This window comes from Myiozetetes cayanensis, unplaced genomic scaffold, assembly GCF_022539395.1.
Source record: "Myiozetetes cayanensis isolate MyiCay16 unplaced genomic scaffold, myiCay2020 scf5-8, whole genome shotgun sequence".
NCBI classification, from domain to species: Eukaryota; Metazoa; Chordata; class Aves; order Passeriformes; family Tyrannidae; genus Myiozetetes; species Myiozetetes cayanensis.
This window is the reverse complement of record NW_026087742.1, coordinates 47,590,537-47,615,333: the sequence shown is the minus strand read 5'-3', so window position 1 is coordinate 47,615,333 and position 24,797 is coordinate 47,590,537. Positions and strand designations below refer to the sequence as shown.

The window sequence follows — 24,797 nt, the reverse complement described above, 5'->3', positions numbered from 1 at the left end:
AAAACTTCTACAAATACTGAATGCTAAGGCAAAAAAGACTGACCTTAGAATATTGTCAGATTAAAGCAGTAAGGAACTCCATTCAATATCATTGCAACTTTGAAGACTGCATATACAATACAAAGAAAAAAACCGGAGAGTACAATAGGAAGTCATATGAGTGCTCAGCACAAACAGAGAGCAAACGATAAACTAGAGCCTGGGGGCAAGGGGGAAATGTTGGGACTTGTGACCAGCTAGCATTGCTACACAGAAGGTGTAAGGTAAATCGCACACATTTGAGGGGAAACATTACTGTTTCTATTGAAACTGGTTTGTGTTGTAATTTAAAACATTTGCACTCAAAAGAGGAACTAACGTAGATCTCAGTAGGAGTTTAAATAAATTACCCTCCTCCGCCAGTGATATAACTATATCCTCCTGTTCCCAAGCCGTAACCGTAACGCTCTCCAAGAAATACTGGTTCATTTGGGTCATAGCAGCTGAGTAGTTTTCGGAGTCTGAAGATACTGTAATATGAAAATCCATCCAAAAAATCTTGTAAAAATTCATTTTGAAACATATTGCTAGCTTAAATGGCATTCTAGTAAGTAGCACAAAGATAACAGGAGAAATTCAGAAATTCTACCAAAAAATCCCAGAGACACAAACTGTTAAACAGACATTTGTGATGTATTATTTACTATTAGATATGACAGCTGAATGTGGTCAAGTGATGAATCAAGTAGCTTAAAGTATTTTCCCAAGGTAGGTAAAGTTTGTCAGCAAAAGTACATCTCATCTCAAAGAAATCGTGAAATTATTTTTTCCAATCAATGATAAGATCTTTGCAAACTATCATTGAACATCTACAAACTGAAAAAGGTCGGTTTAGTTATATGAATACTGCTCTATGTACAGTTACATCCTCTTCCAAATTCTTCTGCCACATGATTGAATGTAAAGTATTGTCTTGAACCACTTATGTTCATGACCATGTGATTCTGCTCATTGATCACTGTGCCTTTTTTTTTTTTTGCTTATACTGCAGTGTCAGATTTTACGTGAATGGAATCTGATTTTCTAACAAAGGCAAGTCTCTGAACATTGTTCTGGGTAGCTTGTACAAGTGACCCTAGCTTATGGAACCTTTTTTTCTGACACATTTATATGAGAAATACATTTTAGAAAGAATATTAGTAAATGACTAAAACCAATCAGCTCAGACATACCTATATTGAGGAACCAATGTGTAATCATATTCAGACTGTATGATTACACGAAAATACTAATATGCATAGTTTTAATCAAAGTACACAATTACACTGATTTTAATATCGATCAAAAAGTGCTGAAGTGACTTTTTTTTCTTAAAGGAATATAAAGATATGTAACTAATAAAACAGGTGTATCTCTTAAATACAAAAGAATAGATGAATATTGCTAAAACTCTTATTGCCATGAACAGTAATAAGTCCTGCAGTAATGAAATCTATACCTTATCAGTGTGTCATCATCCACTATGACTAACCAAGGGGTTCTGGGAGAGGTATGATTCAAAAACCTTTCCAAAATGGCAAAGGTTTTCCCACAGTGACCTAAAGAAAGAGAAATTAACAGAATATACATTTAAATAAAATAGGATTTTGTAATAAACTATTATTCAATAATTAAATAAATGTTCTACTGCACTATGTAAAACATTTTGGAAATGCCTGGCAAAATATTTGGGATGCGAGTTTAAGTTACAATCTTTGTTATGCAGAATGGTATTTGTAAAAACTGCTCCAGCACAACTACTGCTTTCTATGCTGGAACACACTTTTGAAGGATTTAATTCTTTTAATTAATAATAATGTTTATTCCAACTATCCTGTTAAGCTGTTGGACAATACTGGATAAACTGCTACTTTTAATTTCAAAAGCTGTAAAATGAGGAGACTATGACAGCAAAATGTTCTGCAAAATACTCCAAGATATTTTCATAGCATTTCGTGATGCAGCAGGTGGATCTATTGCCTTTATATAAATATTTAGGTATACATTAATCATCACTGCAACTCAGGTCCTGATAACTGCCCCCAAGGAAAGGTCTTAATTTTTATCACAAGACTACAATGAAACTGGAGGGGTAAGACACCCTTTACTAGGAATGGAGAAGTGAAACACTCTTGTTCAGAATGAGCAGGACAAGAGAAACAAGGAGTTTCATCTTTCTACTGAATGTTCTTTAGGTCTCAGAAAAACATAATTGCAGTCAGTCTTTACTCAACACGGTTCATTGTGTAAAGCAATTGTCACCATCAATATTAAAATTAATAAACATTAAAAATAAGGATAGGATATTATATTTGAAGCTACTTCCAGCTAAAACATTTTTGAGAAAAGGCCTTAAGAAACACTTCAGAAATGAAGGAAGTTCTGGCTGTGCTGATTTTGTGAAACTGTGAACTTAATGCAGACTGATGTATGTATATTTACAAAATGAGAGCCAAGATTTCTATATTTTATTCCATCACAAAACATGGAAGGTCCTTTCCCCCTGGCATAACTAGAAATACTGGGCATGGCTTCTACAGATGATCCACACACACCTACTGTCTCCTGAAAACACTCTCTTGTTGCATATGTCCCACTGCACCTGTGCAAATAGAAATCCCTGCCTATTCTATCTCTGCTTCTAATAGACCCTGTGGAGGAAAAACAAAAGGCAGAAATAACCCAGAGATCAGAACAACTGACCTAGCGGGCCAGATAAAGCTAACAGGCCACTGCTTGGACACCTCTAATTCAGGAGGTATAGCCTGTAGATTATAAGCTTAAGAAAAATAGATCAAATTAAAGAAAAAAATCAAAATTAATAAACTCATGAAAGACATACCATATCCATAGTATCTTTTCCATCCAAACACAAAGTAAATTATTTTAAAACCCCATTATTTGTCATACAAACATTTCAATCTTAACATTTAGTTTTTGTGCTTAAACCAAGACATACTAGGCACAAGAACTTCATATTTGAAAACCACATGACAAGCAGTTTATGATCAGTAACCAGATGGCACTGCCTCAGGTCTTTTGAAATAAATTTATGACTTCTGCTACTGTTGATGATCTTACTCAAGATCATCAATAACTCTCACCCCAAATAATAACAGCAATTTTTTTTCTTTTGGAGTATATCAGTGTACCACGCTTTCACACTCACAGTATTTAGGTTTTTATTATAAAGAACATGTTACCTACACAGGGGAACCCTCAATGTACTCTCCATCCACTTCCTGTGGCAAAAGCATTCTTTTTAGGCTGCACAGATGTGCTACAGACATAATTTCTAAATTATGTACTTCACATGAAATACACGTATCATCCATAAAACTTAACTTCTTTAGGCAGTCATTTGTGCAAAACTGACAACAACAGTCTATAGCTCACCTCTGTCAGTATTAGGTATGCCTAAATCTATAGTAGGAATGGACACGTCTGCATAATCACTGTAGTATTCAATAAGGGCAGCTTCTCTTTCCCAAGTCTGCTTTACAACTGGTACTGCAAAACAATGATTGACACTGAAACACAAGTAACTTGATTAAAATAAGTACTTGATCAAAAACTTTATGTTAACCATTTATTGTTAACCACATTCCTTTGCACGGTAATAAAAATGCTGTTTCGAATACAGCACTGTGGTTCTAAATGCTCATTCCATCTTCTTTCCCACAATACTTAGAGAGAAACAATTTTATATTTTTATCAGAGCCAGTCAGGGCAGTTTTATATACATGATAAAAAAATTATTTTAAAATAGGACTGTAATTTCATAGTACATTTAAAACCGTGATATTTACATTTTGTCTAACAGAAGCGTGGAATTCATTACTTTTACACTCGCTTTGGTAGACTTCATAGCACACATCAGCATGAACACAATCAGAGATCAATCCTTCTTCCAGTATTGAAACTGCCACATTTTAAAAACAACACATCCAACTGTACAGCATATAAAATGTTCTGAAGTAGAAACAGACCAAATGTGCATTTGGAAATGTTACGCTTGTGTTATACACATCCTATCTGACAGTAATGCCATATTAATGCTCAAAAGCACCCATCTATGGAGACACGCTCACAGGGCATTTTATAACCATTCCTTCTATAAGTGTATAAATATTTATTATTTTATTTATAAATAAAAAGTATTTGTATAATTTATAAATATCATACAACCAATTTTGATCCCATGGAGATCCTGTTCAAAGGAGGATTGCTTAATGCTTCCCTACAAAAGCATTTCACATCAATATTTAAAATTGATCATGCAAAATTCCAGCAGTGATGCTATGAATGTTTACATTACATCCAGAAGTGAATAAATTATGGGTAACCCCCAAAACCCCCAATCATCTGCAGGGTGTTTGGAAGAAATCTATCAGATTAAAATAATGATCTCTTTTCCATCTTAAAAATGAAGTGGTCAGCCCTTAGATGAGCAAGTACTTTGAAACACTGCGCATCCTGCTGTCATTGTTTCTCTGCTTTGTGTTCCCTGACACCATCCAGGAGGTCTCACTGGTAGCAGCCAGTGCTCTAAATGGAGGAAGTATTCATGTAACTTCCCTTTGCTGCTATATAACTTTGATGCTTGTGAACAATTCATTTTAGCCTCTTGCTAGACTCATCCATCACCTAATTTGATGTCTGCTGCCTACCTACTTGCTCACTTCCCTGTACTCTGACCACACAAGGACTTGAAGGATTAATTATTCTTGATTGACCAACAGTCAGTTTGATAACAGTTACCTTTTATTTCATTTTAGTGTTAAGATAGAGTAACAGGAACTCAATGCACTAATGGTAAGGCTTTAATATTTGGGAAAAAAAATCACTTCTGTAGCAGTCTGCAATGGTCCATCCCACTTTTAAAAGTTTTTAAAGAAATGTAAAAGTTTTCTAATTTTTTTCGTTAAAAAAACAAAGGTAATTATCTACAAAAAAATGTACTCATACAATTTTATAGTAGAGTTTTGAATCCAAAGCCAGGAATTTCATGAAGCATTAAGTCTACCTCCTATGTAATAAAAAGTCACATTACATCATGTAACACTGCATAATCAGGCATTAATTGGCAGAGTAAACATTTTTTTTTTCCCCAACTAGATTAAGAAAACAAGTAGGCAGGAAATTATTTTCGTATTTTCTGGAAATGTTCTACTTGAAAATGTCTCTTAGAAGAGCAAAACCAGAAAGCTTTCAGAAAACAAGGCCCCAGAACAGAAGCATCACATAGGCAAAAGCATCAAACCTTCACCTGTTAGAAGAGACACACCTGTAAATGCTGTTTTACCTTTCTCCGAGCAAGGACCTTAAACTCAGGAGGGTGCTTTAACATACTGAAATATTTGCTATTACAGACTGAGCCTCTCAACTTCTTCAGTGGAGTGAGTCCTCTTCTTTCTATAAATGAATATGTTCACTGAAGCAAGGACTTGAATCTCACTGCAGTTAAATGGTCTAGCAAGGGAGCAACTACCTAAAGTGTCTTGCTCTTTTCCTTGCTTGTCTTGATGGAAGTGTCACCACCCAGACTAATGTCTACTGTAAACTGAATCCCAGAATACTCCGTAATTTCTAGCAACTTGTATCTTCCAAAGAAAGAACAAATACATAAAATTTTGGGCTAGATGTTAATGCAAATATTTATCAATATGTATTAATACTTGTGATCACACCAAAGTTTTAATACCATTAGAGATATTTATAGAAGATCAGCTCTAAGCTCTTAATAACATTTTATTTCTGCAGTTTCTAGAACCTTGATGCATGTTTTCAGACTTGAAAATTTCTTTTATAACTACATATGGTATATGTAAGAAGAGTTGTATCTGAAATAAATTCTGAGGTAAAATTTAGCTGCTTTTAAAAGCAGATCGATTTCCAAGCTTAAAAGCTGCACTAATGTAGTTTTTGGCATACAATACAGAATGACTTACCAGGTAAAAAGAGCTCTCTGAAGCTGGTATTCATTAATCTTTCAAAATCTTGAGTAAGATTATCCTCTACTGCATAACACTGGAAGATGGGAGGAAAGTTCAAGAATTTTCCTCAGTCTTCAACAGGTGTTTCTTGAAGGATCTTTACGCTAGCTTTTTGAAGCCTTATGTTATTGTCTGACTTTCTAGGTTGTTTTGTTTTGATTTTTATTAAATTTTGATGTAAGAAAATAAACATGGATCCAGAAAGGAGAACTCTTCAGTGAACTCCAATTACAGGACAGTCAATTTTGTTTTGTCAAAAGCTACTTTAAAGATAGCTTTAATGATTAGGTTATTAAAATGCTACAAATGCGCCTTCAAGTGCAGTAGCATTAAAAAAAAAAATCATAAATCTTATTATGAAAAAAACATCTGTTTTTAACCAGACTTATAAAGAAAAGAGCTTTTCTCTTCATCCTGTCCTCTGACAATACCCTTCCCCCACAATTTGGTACAGCTACTAACCATTACTTAATTTTCAATTTTTTCGCCAATTATAATTACTTTAAATTATGCTTATAAACAAACAAAGCCTAATGGTGATAATATTACGTACCTGCAGTATTAAAGAGCACAGAAAACTCAAATTCCTGGAAATAAATCTATTCCTGAATTTCTTTATTAACAAAATGTCTAGAAGTAAACTAGAATGAACAGGTAGGTGGCATCAATTAAGTAGTGCCTTCTGCTAAATCAGCAGATTTAGAATTTTTCCTGCCAGGTTTTGTTGATACTTGATCTACCTCAACTTATCTGAGCATTATTATGTCTTAGCTGAAGCTGAGTGTCTCTCTGTGTCTTTATTTTCCATTCCTCTGAGAAGGAAGTTAATGCTCACTGCATGTATCTTGTTGGGCAGTGCTACGGTTTTTTGTTTGTTGTTCTTAGCATGGATACCAAAGCCCTATTTTCATGCTGAATATCATCACTACAGTTTCAAATGACACATGCTATAGTGTTTCACACACTTGGGAGACTCTTGATCTGGGCCACAGGCTGGACAAAGTACTACATATGACCAAATATCTACAAGAGACAAAATTGCCTATTGGAAGCATTATAAAACACACGTGCACATGGAATTGCACAGTGTGGCAACAGCCAGAAGCAATATGACAGCATAAGCTGCTCAATCTTTTACTGGAGAGGAGGGCAGGACAAAAGGAAGGAGGAGATGAGGGACCTTTTAGCTTGTTCAGATTTCTGAATCAGCCACCATAGAGCTGCGTAATTGTCACTGCTAGTGCAAGGATTAGACGAGAACCAATTATTTAGGGCAAAGTCACTGAAGGATATTAATAACTGTTATATTAATTAATATTGCAACAGCTGCAATTTACAATATAAGCTAACTTCATGCATATTTTAATTTAGATATTAAATTTCAAGCTTTTTGCCAACAATCACTAATGATGAAACATCAACCAACCACAGCTTTTCATCTTAAATGTCTGACAGCACTCCTGAGGACTCTGAACAGCAAAATAATTCTACCTAAAGAATAAGCTGTTTATAATTCTGAAACTTTCCTGTTTCCCACTTGATTTCACAAGCATTAGTCCCAAGAGCTACAGAGACAGAAAAGATCAGCTTGTTTTTCAGATATTTATTTAATGAACTATATTGCATAAACCTAGTACTGTGACCAGTCAACAACTTACTTCTGTCACCATGAAATTTTCGACATGTTTTTACAGCAACAAAAATGTCTTCTTTTTTCACTGGCTCTCCCTACATGAACAGAACAAAAAATAACCTTTTAAGTGCAGGCTCTGCCTGTAATATTTTACAGGATACCCATGTCCATGCTTATAATAAAACAGATAATACCTTTTCGTTGTATAGCATATCAAACAGAATAGTGTACTAGTAATAAATCAGGAAGAACATTTTTATCTGTTGAAAAAAAAAGTCACTGGTTGTTTAAAATTCCTGAAATAACATAATTGAAATACTTTTTTCACTGATAAAGAATTCAAACATGAACTAAAACACTTATCATTAGGAAAAGAGAATGAATACAAGAACTTGCTGAACTAGGTCTGGAAAAAAAAAGGCTTTTTAATTTCTTTGAAATTAATCACTATGAGAACATGTTAAATTGTATCACACTTGGAAAAAGCATATTAAATGCTACACATTAGAAATCTTTTAATTTTCTCAATTGTAATAAACCATTTGACCACTTTTATTTGTTATCATTTTTGGCACCTGGAGTTTCTCCTCCTGGAAGCATGGAACACTTTTTTGGCCTCCAGTAACACTCAAGTCATAATAACATAAATGTATTCTCCTAGAGGTGGAAAAGATGAGTTGTACTTTAGGGCAACAAATACTGTATTATGATCATCTATACTTCAGTATCTCACAGAAGTGCAAGGGTAAATACTTTATAGATCATGTGCTGATCAAACATTGTGATAGAAAGACCCATTAAACCATATGCAAAATTAATTGCTAGGAAATATCCAGAACAAACTACTTTGTTAAGGTTTTTTTAGCTCATTGGAAACTATTTTCTTAAATTTTGAGATTTTTGAAGTCAAGTATTACGCATTTTAGTAAGAGTTTTACATTTACTAAGTGAATGATATTTAAAATATGGTACTTACACAAAGTGGCAGAAAATTACTGAATGTTGTTGCACAATAATCAGCCTTATACAAGTTTACATCATCTGTGCAGAACTCAGGCACTGGACTAAGATGTGGTCCTTCCCCTTTCTGCCAAATGTACAGGGCAATCTATCAAAGTAGGAAACATTTATATCAGTAATGACACTGGATGAAATTTTTCAGGGCATACAAAGAAATCATATTACAGGACAAACTTAACAGGAAAAGTGAAGAATATGGAATGCTGTAGAAGATTTGTCCCTCAGTCAGTCAACTAGTTGCATACCTTACTTCTTGCTCATGTTTCTAGAGCCAACATGTAATATTTTCGCTATAGATGAAATTCTATGAGCTGTTTGAACATATACTCAAGATGTAGGAAATCTGGCTTCCAGGTTTATTTCTATCTAACTCAATCAGAAGTTACAGGAGGAATGGCACTTCTCCAAGGGAGCAAAATTAGTCCTGAGGTCTAGTTTCTGTTTCCCATATTATTTACACATATTCCCAATGACTCCTGAATGGAAAACAAGTTAAGTGCTCCTCTCTAACAAGGGGCCAGACCCAGCACGCACTAAAAGCAATGAAAATTAGTCTCCTTTTCACTGTTTTATGCCTACTTAGTAACTTTTAGCCTTAGCCCTCCAACCTAGGGCCAGAATTCAACTCCTCTTTTAGTAAGTAATGTGATCATTATGTTATTATTAAGAGGGCATAATATTTCCTTCTCCTCCTTGTTCAGGAAGAACCAAGAGCATTAAGTATGGACTGAACAAGCCCAAGTCACCAAAGCAGTCACAGACTTCTAACTTACAGATGATTATTTCTGACATCCCTGCTCATGACATGGAGCTTGGAACTAGATATCTTTAAGGTCCCTTCGAACCCAAACCATTCTACAATTCTATGATTTTCCTGTCCATCTCATTTAGGTCTCATCATCCTCAGAAAATCCCAACTACCTGCACATAGTTATTTCTGGAACTTAGAGGGAAGGCCAGTTTGTTACACACCTTGTTAGGACTGGGTCAGGTTTAGAACACAATTAAGATTTTCAACAGGGCACAGTCACATAATAGAACACAATTAACTGATGATTTATTAGTAAGTTGCTGATTGTAGCTGGGCTGTCATAACTACACAGACACACTTTGACCACCTCAACTGCTAAGTAAAAACATTCAGCTTGACTGCACTGAAAAGAGTTTAAATTACTGTATTCTTCCTTGCAAGTGAGCAGATGCAGGCTACTGGCAACTGTGAGTACAAACATGGTCACTACCACTGCTCAGCAGATAGTGACTTGAGAAACCATTTTATTCAGCTGCGAGTTCTTCCAATACAAGCAGTTTTGTAGACAGCAAATTTTAACTTCTCTTAGCCTCACCATTAAGTGGTCTGTTTATTTACTAATAAGCTGTGCTTCTGAAAACACAGATGAACCCAGCATTACAGATGAGTTCAACAAAGTACTCAAGGGAAAGGACTCTCTAGGGAAGAAAACTACCACTTATGTTTATGCATTAAGACAAATTGTTGATCATGCTTGAAGCAGAGGAGTAGAGGAGTAAATGGAACTGACATGTAACAGATACACTCATTGTAAGGAGTAGCCAATAAACACACACAAATCTCCAAATTTATCTTTTTGCCTTGTCACCATATTCACATTATGGAATGTAAGTGGTTCTTTACCCTACCATTTAGCCATACACAACAGCAAGGTAGGACCTGCCTTTCAGAAATTCATGCAGAAATTGATGCTAGGCCTGATTCCCCTTATCCTGTTACATGTCACATGATGGGACTCAAGATGATCTGCTCCATGACCTTCCCCATCACCAAAGTCAGGCTGACAGGCCTGTAGTTCCACAGATTCTTCTTCTGACCCTTCTTGTAGATGGGTGTCACATTTGCTAACCTCCAGTCCACTGGGACCTCCCCAGTTAGCCAGGACTGCTGTTACAGGATGGAAAGTGGCTTGACAAACTCTTCTACCAGTTCCCTTGATTCCCTTGGAAGGATCCCATCTGGCCCCATAGACTTGGGTATATCTAAGTGGTGCAGCAGCTGCTCACTGATCACCTCCCCTCCTTGTCCCTGTTTTCCAGCTCAGGGGGCTGGGTACCCTGTGAACAATTGGTCTTACCATTAAAGACTGGGTCAAAGCGGCATTAAGTACCTCTGCGTTTTTCTCACCCTTTGTTGCTATGTTTCCCTCTGGTATCTGATAAAGGGTGGAAAATCTCCTTAGCTCTCCTTTTGTTGCTACAGTATTTACAGAAACATTTTTTGTTGTCTTTAACAGCGGTAGCCAGATTAAGTTCTACTTGGGCATTTCTCCCTGCATAACCTCATGACATTCTTGTGGTCCTGCTGAGTTCTCTGCCTCTTCTTCCAAAGGTCTTAAACTCTCCTTTTTACCCTGAGTTCCAGCCAAATCTCTCTGTTCAGACAGGCTATGCTTCTTCCCAGTGGCTCAACTTTTGGAACATGGGGATGATCTGCTCCTGCACCTCAAGATTTCCTTATTGAAGAATGTTCAGACTTCTTGGACTCCTTTGCCTTTCAGGATTGCCTCCCAAGAGACTTTCTCAGCCAATGTTCTGAACAGGCCTGCCCTCTGTATGTCCAAGACAGCAGTTCTGCTGCCCCTTCTCCTTACTTCTCTAAGAATAAAACCCATCATTTCATGGTCACTATGCCCAAGAGAGCCTCCAACCCATCACATCACCCACCAGTCCTTCTCTATTCACCAACAGCAGGTCCAGCAGTGCTCACTCACCAGTTGTGCCAGGAAGCAACCTCCTGGACTGTTCCCTCTCTGCTCTATTGTATTTCTAGCAGACGTCTGGTAAGTGGAAGTTCCCCACGAGAATGAGTGCTAGTGACTGTGAGAGTTCTCCCAGCTGCTTATCTCCATTCCCTCCCTCCACTGAGACAGCAGACTGAAGGACCTCACTAGCACACTGTCCCTCAAACACCAATGTGGTGCCCCCAGGCTTATCTCTAGCAAACCTGGTTTTATCCCTTTCCCTTCCAAACCTAATGTAAAGCTCTATCAATGAGCCCTGCTAACTCCTGGACAAAGATCCTTTTCCCCATCTGAGACAGGTGTACCCCATCTGTTGTCAGCAGCTCTGCTGTCATGTAAAATGACCCACAATCAAAAACCTCAAACTCTGCCAGTGACATCAGGCTCAGAGTTAGGCATTGGTCTGCTGGCTCTTCTTGTTGCTTCCCTCATTATTTCCTGAAACTGGAAGGCTAGAGGAGAACACACATCACTTGTGCTCCTGGATCCCCTTAACCAGTCATCCTTGTATTAGTTCAGAATTCAGCTATTCAGAGTTAGTCTGTCACATGAACCAACAAAGAAGCAATGCTCCTGCAGCACAAAGAATATTTAACAACTGTAACTTAACATGAATTATTTATGAAAATTCACAATATGCTAAAATTTCCCACTGGAAAATTAAATCTTCAATAGAAAGCTTTAGAATGCTGTACAGCTATTTGATTTCAGAAGTGAGGTCAGAGTGCTATTTTGGGTTACAGTGCAGGATGACACACTGTTACTAAAACAATGGAAATGGATTTACTATAGAAAGACAAGAACAGTCTTAGTTCTAGTTCAAATCTAGTGTTAGATATACAAAAAAATCCATTATCTGCTTCCAGCCTTGAATAAGCATTAAGGAATATGCTAGATATTACATAGTTACAAAAGGTCTAAACAACAACCTACAAATGGGCAGCATGACAAAAATCCTTTACCACATCTGAGAGATAAGGAAGTGATATAAATGTTATGGGAAAAAAGAAAAGGATACAGAGCACAATAAAATACCAAAGACTAAAGGTGATGTTATTAGGACTCTCTCAAACTAAAATATTTCTTAAAACATTTCTCATCCTTCATAAACTTAAACATTACACACAATCATTAAAGATAACAGATTATATCCTTTGATTTGTTGTCAGTCTTGATTCACACAAGAAAGACGTAAAGAAAAAAATTATTTAAGAGGGAGAAGCTGATGATTTATAAAATAAACGAGGGGGAAGTGAACTGTTTCTAGGGAGACAAGAGGCTGTGCGGAAAGAATAATTACAGGGCTGAATTAGGTTATCAATGGTAATAAATTTGAAATTAAACATATGCAAAGACCTGCTAACAGCATGAGAAGTGTATGGAAGTAATTTTGCTGGTCAAGTGATCAATTGTTTTTCATTAAGCAATGTGTGGCACATAAAAGCAATATCTCTTAATAATCTTTTTTATGACACTATTTAGAGACTTTGTCAGTGCTGAGGTAGACTGGAATATTAGGAATAGTACAAACGACTTTGTCTTACAAAAAAAAAGATTAAGAGCGTGAAGCCTGAGGTCTTGCATTTAGAAAAAACTAACAGGAGGAAAGAAACAGCTTGTTGTCTTATTTCATGTAGCAAATGAAAGCTGAGAGAGGTCCTAATGCTGTTAAGAAATACATCAGTCAAGAAAGGGAAACTATGTCAAAGAATGGTGTTGCCACAAAACCAAATTCATTTAAATATGCTACAAATCTATAATCTATATATACACTGTAGATTTATGTTGTAATTGAGGAGGATTATGACCATTACAAGATCTGAAACAGCAGCAGTAGATTTCAGCAAGGTGGGTTTTCTTCAGGACTATAACCACAGTTCATAACTGACTTTCAAGAGTTTTAAAATATTTAAAACTAACTCAATTCACCCAATTTCAGGCCAAAATCAACAAGTTTATTCCAGATTCATCCTCCTCTTCAACACCGGTTCAGAAGTTCACTTGGGTGAAAAAACTAAACACAGTACAAAACCCTGGACTACAGAAACATTTTGAATGCAGAAAAAAATAAAATAGCTTCAGAAAAAGTAGCACTGATACTCTTCCAGATCTGCCGCCCACTCCTTTGTTCTCATGTTTTAGTCAATTCACTTAAGAGTCTGAAATACCTAGTGCCTACCTGTTGAAGCTGTTGTAAACCAGAAACAAAAAATAGCATTTCCAGACTTTTAAGCTGCAAGTTGTACCACTGATTGTTCACACAACAGTTGGGTTCCCCAGACTATTTAATGCAACCCCCACCATATTTAGCTCTGAGAATCTGATTTAGAAAGTGAGTGAGGCTGGCTAGCACCTGAGATACTATTCACCTCAGCTTATCCTTAACAAATTGCAAGTCTCTCCTTCCTTACAGAACAAGCCTTAGAAGATACCTTAATGTACACAGTCATGTATGCATTCATACATGAATGCAATTTTATTAATGAATTCCTCTATGTTTAAAATATACTTTTAAAATATTACAATATTTTAAAGAAAGGGAAAGAAATCAAACATGGTATTGCAGTCAAATTTTGTAGCAATTTTTAAAGAAAAATCTCATATTTCCATTTCCATATATAACTTTATATATTTTTTCAGCACATCACTGCTTACCTCATGCTTTAAATCTATTGTAAAGTCTGACTTCAGTGGTTCGCTCTTCAACCTCTTTGCAAGCCTATACAATTAAAGATGAAGAAATTTACTTAAACATATTTTTAAAAAATAAATCACTAATGTTTGCAGGAAAGTGTGGCTGCTATTACTGACCATTTTATAAGGGGAAAAATAATAAATCACATTTCCGTAGTTATTGCCTCAAGAAGCAACTCATATTTCTTTATTGTATTAATTTTTTTTTCATCTGAGCCCAGTGTCATGATGTTAATATTAATTTTCAGCACACAAATTTTGACACATTTTTCCTGCTCAAGTAAAAAGTTCTCACCTGGAGTAGATGTACACTTTCAACAGATTAAAAGTAGCAGTACATTTGAAGCTCAATACTGATCAGCATCTCAAACTTCAGACAATATCCTCTTTTTGTGTATTGCAAAGAATAGTGTTCAGACACTTTCAATTTATGAAAACATCAATCCTTGCAACAGTAAGATGCATTCAACTTCTGAAATCTATGAACTTAAAATCTCCTTTGAAAGCATCTAATGTGAAATATATAGTTTGTCTCTACACCATGGGAAACACTTCTAGAGGGCAATGCAGTCACTCAAAGATCCAGGGATAAACCCACTGTCTGGGGGAGAAAGGACTTTTTAAATTACAAAATATGGTATTGAATTAGTTGAATGACTAGTACTGGACAGCTATTAACTAGATGACATAGGCAGAGCAAAGCAAAATAAATCGCATGCACAGCAAATCTACTTCTGTACCTTCGTCTACTAATGACTTAATTATTTATAGTAATTATGCTTGGAATATGTCAAACAGTGGAAAAATGCAATTTTATCGAAAGAGCATTTTCTGGCTAAGTTTACAGTGGGAGCACAAGTCTATGTAGAGATGCCCAGAGCTAGTTGTACATTACTGTGCCTGGCTGACTGTCTACCTATGCATCTTAGATCCTCAAAGCAGACTGATATGAATCAGTGTGGATGCTGTTAATATAGAGGGCAGCAGTAAAAGTTCAGTGTAGGCTCTGAAGTCAAAGCCATGAGAAACCAGTGTGCACTGGTTGAGTACATCCCAAGCTGCCTGTCACAGCTAAGCTGCCATCAGGAGCTTCAATTCAAAGACACCTGAAAGAATTTGACTCTTCATATCTACCTGATCTTCAACAGATCTTCAACTTTACTGCAGGAATACCTTCATCTTTTATAGAAAATATCAATCAATGTGAAATCATAATGCATTAATATAACATTGATTAGCATCTAGAAAAATTGTATAAACCAAACATTCTTTATTACTGTCAATAAATAGGAAGTGATAAAAATTCAATTCTTACGTGTTAACAAGTGGAATGCTAAGTGCCCAACCAGCAGCAAAATCTGGGAATTTAAAGACTGTCGGATTTTCAGCAAAGGCATAATGGTGAATTATTGTAGATTCTTCATCATATAATGCTTTACCTAAAAACCACTCCTGTAAAGGAATATAGGAAAAAATTTTGTTCATCTACAGCATCTTTTTAGTAAAGATGATGATTGCATTCATGCTGAACAAAGCAAACCTGAAAACAAAAACAAGGGAAGCATACTATTCACAATAAATAATCTGGAAAAAAAAAACTTGGTAAGAAATGAAACTAAAGGTAGTTCTCTGAATTCAAATACAGGCTGTATTTTCAAACTCCAGCATATGCCCTTGATTTCACTTGTTCAAACAACACTGAAATCCCAGAATCACACAATAGTTAATGTTGGAAGGGGCCTCTTTAGATTGTCTAGTTCAGTTCCTCCACTCAAGCAGGGTCTGCCAAAGCAGCTTTGGGCAACTGTTTTTTCCACAAAACTGCTTCAAGGCATCAGTACAGTTTAAACACTTCACATGAATAAAAAATAATTTACACAAAATTCAAGACAAATGGGAAAATATTCAAGCAGAAATACTGTAGAAACATCTGGCCTACAAAACCCAGTCTAACCCCAAGAGGATCTTGTGCCTCAGTAGCCAATCTAAGCAGATGTTGCTATACAGACTGAGCTAAGTTTTATAGCTCGCCAGAGTCAACAAGAAGTGACAAATGAGATTAAGTCAGACCACAGCAGTCAGCAAACAGAAGAGAGGTCTGTGTGCACCAGGAGACACCCCCAGCCAAACCCAGCTGAGCCTGGCAGGAGTATGGCTGTCCCATAGGACATTCAGCCTGGCAACCTCCCCGTCAGCGAGCCACGACTCAACCTGGCTCCCCAGAAGGCAATAAAAGGCAGCCCTCAGGAGCTACCAGGGATGCTTGTCTTGCCACACACACCAAGTCAAAGCTATTGGGAGCTGCCTGCTTCAAGAATCCCCCATCTGCAAGGATGGTCAGGACCCATAAAAGCAACATGAGCCAAAAATACAGGATGCCACCCTCCCCAGGAACGCTGACTCTCCGAGGGACTGATGCAAGTGTAACATGGTATACATTTGTATATATATGTATATATATATGTGTGTTTGATTGAATCAACCTGCTGTTGAAACATAGGGGTTGAGGTTAGAAGGGACCTCTGGGGATTACCTGGTCTAACTTGCCCTGCTCCAGGCAGGTCCACTTACAAAGCAGGATGCTCAGGACCATGTCCAAATGGTTTGTGAGTTATCTCCAAGGACAGACTCCTCTTTGGTCAATATGGGCCAATGCATAGTCAATGTGCACAACTAAAATGTGTTTCCTGATGTTCAGGTATAATTCTATACCTAAATGCTCGCCTTGAAGTCTTTATGTAAATAAGCTATTCCTCACTGTTTTTCATTTTACTGCAGTCAATAATGTTCCTGGTTATCAATGCAAATCATACTCTTAACATTCCTCCACGGTCTCTTAAGAGGCTTTGATACATCTGTTTTCACTCAATAGTACATTCAATATTAGATTTGTATCAGCCTCAGTAGTTCTGTTACTAATCTCTACATATCTAGATTGAAGAGCAGCAGATTCACCACAGACTCACATGGCCATTGTACACCTTTCACTGAGATTAATGTGTACCAACTTTTTATTATGCTGACTGCTGATATTTTAAAACAAATAATGAATGAGTTTGTTCTGGTATAACTCACATTAAATTTTGTGACTGATGGATTGCTACTATATATAAGGAATCAGGTATGGACTGGTACACTAAGATGACAATTACTATGTACAAAAGCAAACATTTTAATTTTCTTTTAATTCAGGTTGGAACGTAATTCATAATTTTAATAGAATCTGCATGTAATGCAAGGGAGAGACTAAAATCAGCAAAAGGGCAGCATCTAGAAAAAATGTTCATTTTTCTGTTCTGAGAATGTCAATTAGGAGTAGGTGTTTCTGAAACAGAGAAAAAAAAAGATAAATGGATATTCCAAGGGTGTGAATATATTCAGTCAGCCATTCTGAAGACCAAGTGTTTAAAAAGGTAAGATCTCTGAATTATCACTATTCCCATTTTAGAAAAGAATTGTGAGAAGACATTGCAAGGCCACGTGCCTGCAAAAGAAGTAAATACACTAAAGTGAGTCCTGAAGCAGAGTTACAATAAAGAGGCAGAACATATTTCACGCAGGAGATTTTTGCTGCTTTTACTACAGGTTGAGACCAAGGTGATTTTTTTTCTGAATACTGAAAATTCTAAATATTAACACCTTTCATGTCAGTTGCATTGTCAAAATTACTTTGTTTCTTGGTGGCCACACTTTTCTTTTTGTTCTTCAAATCTTTTGGTGTTGTTTCATTTTCCAGCAGGTACAGAAAACTTATCACCAAGACAGTTCAGAAACTGAACGCATATGAAACACCTTACTATATTAGATGAGAGACAGATTAACATCAGTCATTCTGTGAGATAATAATCAGAGCTGATGACAGACAGGAAAATGGGGAGAGGGAACCACACAGAAGACTATATTCATCTTTTTATTGATGGTACATCATTTTCAGGCTATCCACAGAAAAAATGGTTTCTCTGATTGATTTTAATGCTTCTTCAACAGCTAGACAAGCATTTGTACTTCTTCATGTTTAAATACCTTACTCTTAGCCTCAGCAACAGAAATCTATCCCCCTATTTTAAGCTGTTTAGATATATCTTTTCCATTTGGAAAAACTCACCCAACCACATTCAAAAGGAAGTTAAATACGTAAATTTTTATTTCACCTTAGACCTGTCGAATCTTCCAAGTACTTCTAGCAGTTTTACAACTTGTATTCTTGTATCTTCTTCACAGAAGAAAATCCATGAGGAGTTCCTACCATAGGTAACAGCGAAGCTAAAAATAGAAATTAAAATTTTACTAACGAAGTGACTAATGAACAAAATGATGAATTCAAGGCACATTCCCCAAATATAAGTACTTTGCAATCAATTATTCATTTATACAGAAACAGAACTTTTAGCTACTAATTTAGACTTATATAATAAAGGGCTACAGTGAATGGATAAAGAGAATGACTCTGCTGATATCGATTTTAAAAGCACCAGTTATTCAAGAAGAAAAGAAACAGGGATACGTCACGGATGCCCACTCAGAAACATACAGGTACTACAGATCTAACAGCCACCTATGAATTCACAAGTTCAGAGACAGCAGATTAAGTTACCTTCCCCCCAGTACCTTAACTTTCTTCCAAAGGGTCCCAACACTGCGCATCTAACAGCACTGCAACAATCACGAAAATGCCTAATGACAGGTTTTCTGACAGCTCTTGGACACGGATGATTCCCAACCTAAAAACTTCACTAGCTTTTCCATTACAGTGGAACTATACAGATTGAAAGGACTCCCCTACCTTCCTCAAGGCTAGCAATAATCTCAATGCAGGATTCCTGACTCCTTCAAAAAAATGTCATTCCTCGTTTTTCTGCTCCTCCCAGGTTAATTCTTCCACTACTTATCAAAACAAAGCCTTTGACAACTTAATGGAAAAAGCCACAATCTTTATTTGTCCAGTTTCCTTTGCATGGCTGTTACATTGATTCAATTAAACAAATCGTTTCAGGAGAGGGATAAGAAAACCAGTACCTATAAACATCACAGTTTGCTTTCTCTACAGCATTTGCTACTGATAAAATCAGCAATTAAAAGAAACAGCAGAAATGTAAGTAAGGAAAAGTAAGTAAAGAAGGGTAATGGGATCATTTATGTTTTAGGGAATGGTATTCACGTAAAAAAAACCCAAAACCAAGCAAACGTACTCAAAAAGCCAAACTCACAATCTGAGAAATACTTCAGCTAAAAAATGGGATACCTGCCTCTGCAGGTATTTTAATTACATGCCAGAAGCACATAGATAGTCACCAGGTGTTAAACTAGTTCAGCCTTTTTTCATCTGGGATAAGTCATTGTGCTGATTTGGGCTGGTTTTTGCTGAGCAAGGCTTATACAGCTTTGAGGCCTTTTCTGCCCCTCATCCCACCCCACCAGTGACTGGGCTGTGGGTGCACAAGGAACTGGGAGGGGACACAACCTGGACAGCTGACCAAAGGAATATTCCAGAGCACATAGCATTATGCCCAGTATATAAAGCTGGGGGAAGGGGGCACATTTGGCGTGATGGCATTTGTCTTCCTAAGTCACTGTTACACGTGACAAAGCCCTGCTTTCCTGAGGATAGCTGAACATCTGCCCATGGGAAGCAGTGAATGAATTCCTGGGTTTACTTTTCTTGTGCACGTGGCTTTTGCTTTACTTATCAAACTGTCTTTATCTCAGCTCACAAGTTGTCTCCCTTTTACCCTTCCGATTCTCTCCACCACCTCACCATAGGGGAGTCAGTGAGAAGCTGCATGGAGCTTAGTTGCTCACTGGAGCTGAATCACAACAGTCACCTTCCTAAAAAGCTACCTTTCCTCTGTGTCTTGCAACAATATTTTATTTTTCAGTGCTTTCTGCTTAAGATAATTAATCTGCTAAACTACAATAGCCAGAAGAACTCACGATCCATTCAATCCTTTTAGTTCATAAAAGCATTGAAATCCAGGCAACTCTGTCATTCAGGCAAGCAAACAAGATAAAATCAACTGGGAAAAACAGCTGCCACCCCCTAAAACTTGCCAAACAAGTACAGAAAGTGCATCAGATACTCTCATGTTTTTAAATATGTATGGTATTTAATGCTTTTCTCTCCCACTTTAGAGATCACCTAGAAATTCAGGAGAGAAATGTCTGGAGATGCAGGAAAGCAGGTGGGTGAAAGGCAAAGGGAAACCACTAGAGTGATCCCCACAAAAAGAATTACTGCATGTCATGAATACAGCACACATAAGTTCACAAAAAGAATGATCTGTTCATCTACCTATTGATGGACAAGCAGAATTATTTTCAAGGCTAAGCACTTCAGGCCAGCAGAGAGTGTTATGTAGACCTGATAGCACACAGCTTTGGAGTTCAGACTGCAAGGAGCCATTGGAAATACTCAGCTAAGATACTCTTTTGGATAACAATGTTTTAAAAAGGGATTTATTCTCTGCTTAATGAGCATGGCTACTGGGAAGAAATGTAGTGGGCCTTATGGACACAATAAGGGTATTGTGTCATAAGACATCCACTGATTATACCTTCTGAAATTACATACTTTGCCCTACTTAATTTGTGCCCTAGAACTAAAAATTAAGAATTGTCATAACTGGCCATAAGAGGCCTCCTTAAAAATTCTGACAACTACAGAACTGAGGAAAACTGAAAACAGTTTTCTGATACAAATGCATCTTATATCACAATTACAGGCATCACCAGCTGTTGCAGAATGGGTTAAACTCTCCCTTTATTGTCCATTGAGAAAACAAAACAGTAAAAGCCTCAATATACTTCTAAACTACTCCATGTCTTCATTTGCCAAAAGCAGTAAGAGAAAGAGTAGACACAAAAAAAATTCATGTTCCAGAAGTATTAAGATGGAAATCCTCAACTTAAGATTCCCCTTCTGATTTCTGAAGAATTTTCTTCAGCTTTCTTACACAAATTAGCATTTCTATTTTTCCTTCCAAGTTTTGCTATCTTAGAAAAGCTGTATCTGTAAGTCCTGTCACCAAAACATAAATAATTCAGAAGAGGAACTACTAGGTCATTGAAACAGGAGTTAAGAAGGAAAAAAAAAAAGATGATTGATAGTTGGAACATCATCTTCTAGTTTTTCATTTTACTTCCAATCTCTTTTGTTACTTTTCACAATGTACATATATCTCAAAGACAGCTACTATACAAGCACTATTTTCATACTCCCACACACACAGAAAGCCATGGAGAGCAGAAGGAAAAACATCCTGTCCTGCAACCACTCTGATACAAAAACCTCACCCTGAGTAAGTCTAATAAATTACACTGACTAAATTAAACCTCAAGAGGCTGCAGAGTCTCGGGCACCGATTTCAAATGCAAGCTTCCAACAAAAGATAGCCCTCAGTACCATGGAGCTTAAGGACCTTCTGAAACAAGAATCATTGCTTCCTGACAGTTTGCAAGATACTACCATAAATGCAGCATGTCTTCCTTAGGCTCATCTGCATAAGCTAAAAACAAAAGATATTTGAGACCACCTGCCTTCTCCTGTCAGACTAAGATGAAAATTGGCCTGATAAGCTTCTAAAAAGATGCTAAAACCTACATCTTCTCCCTCTAGAGGCATACCACCTCTTATAAACATTATAAACTGTAACAGGTAGAGACCCCAAACACTATTATCTATTTTTTTTAAATTAATCTACTTCATTCAGTCAAGTAATCTGAAAGTTCAAAAGTTCTGAAATACTTCACACCTTACTCTGTGAGAACTGGAAACCAAACAGAAAAATGCACAATTAAAAATGTTAGTTCTTTTGACTAGTTTACTTCCCTGATAATTTTAAAACACACAACGATTCAAAGAAGGCATTTGTTCATTTACATTCTATTGTTAGTGTTACTTAAAATAGCTTTCTCTGATTTAACTAATAGAAAGTTTCTTTGGAAAACCAAAAAAAAAAGTAGAGTAAGAAAGTGAAAATATAAGGTTGCAACTCTCATTTGAAAACTTTACTTCTGAAAAAAAGAGGTCTGAATAATTAATATATATTCTTGGTTACAAAAAATTCTCAAAATAACTGGCATTCATTACACTTACTCTCTCATTAATGGCAATATTGTCCATGCACCTTCATGCCTGTCCATCTGATGAATAAGCAGAACCGTAGGGAATTCCTTTAAGAAAAATAAAAATATTCCCATTAAACTGGAATTATATGTATTTTTTCCTAAATATCAACTAATCTTAAAAAAATTATTCTGGAATGACTTTCATTGTTTTTGACTGGCAAGTAGCCTTGAAGAATAGAAAACTTTAGATGGTATGAAACAAGGTGATCTGCAATTTAGGGGACATGCTTCTTCCAACTCATAATTCCTTAATTCTCTGTTAGTTAAAAAGGTAACAGACTTCAAATTAAATGCTTTGTATAGGTCCCATGTGATCAATATATCATAGTAATTTCTTTACCATACCATTAAATCCTATACTCTAATGAAATACTAATAAACATGGTAGGTTATTCTACAAAGGCTTCCACTAGACAAACCTATTACAAACAGCTTAGGTAACAGTTCTAACACACTGCTTTGAGTTGAGCTTTGACCTGTTGCACTATCATCACGACAAAATACCATGGGTTTACACAAAAATCAAAATGAGGAGTTAGCATTTTTTCTTCCTCAAAGATCAAAGAAGCTTCCTACAGAGGAAAATCTTTTTCGCAAATTTCTTTGCTCTTCTGTTACTTGAAACCTTTTTGATGTGGCAGATCCCACTGTCTAGCAGATAAGCTACCATTCTGTGGTAGTTTCCAAGAAAACACTGTTTAAGCATGGCCTTCCGATATACCAAACTGCATGATTTATAATACACGTAGAAAGTTGGAGATACATATATATCCCATAATACATCCCCTATACAGGCAGTGCCTTACTCCATTAACAAGTACAATCCTTCACTGCAGCGTCATTCTGTCTAGATGTCGGAACTCGCCAGCTGAAGTGAAGGGAAAGGCTTACAGTCTGTCAGGGGGTTACTGTCAACAGGGGCACAGGGCTCACGACAGGATTCAGGGGAAGAGCACTTTGGGATGCCACAAGAGAGATGTTTAAGAAATAGGAGGTCCCAGCTTCAGGTCCTCTGGGGAGCAAGGGTCGGCTACTGGTAGGGTTCTAAGTCTGTACCAGGTACCAGAAGGGCCCATTTGCATGTGTGTGTCTGTGTGTGAAGCCAGGGGTCAACTACTTCATGCACTGAATACAACAGCTACTGGGAAGATCCATACTCTGTGTGTGTGTGTGCGTGTGTGTGTGCATGCACACGCTTATGGATGCACAGAAGCAGAGCTGAGCACCAGCAACTGGAATGGAGCAGGCGTGCATCCTGACCAGCCAGAGAGGTGAAACAGGGTCAGGCCACTGCTTCAGTTTGTGTTTGTGAGAGTGCTGTGGTGTCCACGTTGATCTAAGTGAACGACCATGTGTAGATGTGTACATGTAACGTGTGTGTGTGTGTGTGTGCACATGTGCCCAACTGGAACACATGCTCAGCCTTGCTGCTGGCTGGACCTGGGGACACAGAGCTGCAGAAGCCTCTTGCCTTTGTCTGCCTAGTGGGTTCAGAGCTCCTAAGACAAAACACCTTGATCTCTCAAGGGCCTACTTCCTTTCCACTTACACCATGCCTATGACAAGCGTTGTTTGATGAAAGATTTTTGAGAACAATTCCATTAATATAAAATTAACATGTACACACAAAAATAATTTATTTTCTAAGAAAAGCTGTAAGATAAAGTTTACACTATCTGCTGACTCAGTCAGGCTTACTTTAAATACTTTTTAAAGGCAATTAAGCACAGCACCTCGAAATACATAAACCCTCCAAACTTCAAACACTAAAAAAACCATCTTTACCGCTCTAACGTATAACTGTGTCTCTCAGGAGACATCAACCTTACAAAGATAAAGATGCACTGTTTTTAAAAATAATTATGCTATTTGGAATGACCCAAATGGAAAAGAAACAATATCAAAACTCTAATCAAAAATATCTAACAAGATATTCACTTGCATGTCAACTATCAGCGTTTCTGATTTACAGTTCCAGTTCAAGCCAATCTATCAAGTATGTTTCTGCTTACTTTCAATTTACTGCAAAACCAAAGAAGTCCAGAGGTTTTTTTTGGAAGAGGCAAATCTTAGTCAAAGTATGCTCAATATCTGGTGTTTGACTAAAATGTAGCCACTTCACGGAAAACCCATAAAATAATGTCTGCTTATGGGATTGCAGATACACACATAAAAAACCCCAGACCTCTGTCTTTACAAGAACCTTTTTTTTACAAACATATAAACCCTTCAGTTATGCTACTATTTGTAGGTAGCCATGTATTTTGCATACAACAGGATCCAGATAAACAAAAAGTAGTTAATAATAATATATTCAGTGTCTATATCACACTAAAGACTGAAGGTAAGTTAATTTCAGATAAAATAAGCATTTGCCCATGCAAGAGGTACAAAGTAAATTACATAATCTAAGTAACTGTAACATATGCTGCAGGTATCTCTTTAACAAAAAATGCCCACCTATTTCCTTTGTGCAGATCAAAGGAGTGATTATAAAGAAAAAGCACTCTTTCTTGAGCTAATCCAATACTTTTAGAA

General features: G+C 36.8%; 1 protein-coding gene across 1 annotated transcript in view; it reads right to left on the bottom strand.

Moving 5' to 3' along the window:
• The window catches only part of B3GLCT (beta 3-glucosyltransferase), a 53,882-nt gene that overhangs the window by 5,588 nt on the left and 23,497 nt on the right, over positions 1-24,797 (bottom strand). Inside the window, exons 5-13 of the mRNA XM_050333597.1 lie at positions 22,228-22,304; positions 18,287-18,398; positions 15,451-15,587; positions 14,097-14,160; positions 8,624-8,755; positions 7,673-7,742; positions 3,415-3,528; positions 1,478-1,577; positions 390-509 (exon numbers count right to left, since the gene is read on the bottom strand). Of these exons, the coding sequence (XP_050189554.1) occupies positions 390-509; positions 1,478-1,577; positions 3,415-3,528; positions 7,673-7,742; positions 8,624-8,755; positions 14,097-14,160; positions 15,451-15,587; positions 18,287-18,398; positions 22,228-22,304 (926 nt within the window). The remainder of the gene's footprint in view (positions 1-389; positions 510-1,477; positions 1,578-3,414; positions 3,529-7,672; positions 7,743-8,623; positions 8,756-14,096; positions 14,161-15,450; positions 15,588-18,286; positions 18,399-22,227; positions 22,305-24,797) is intronic.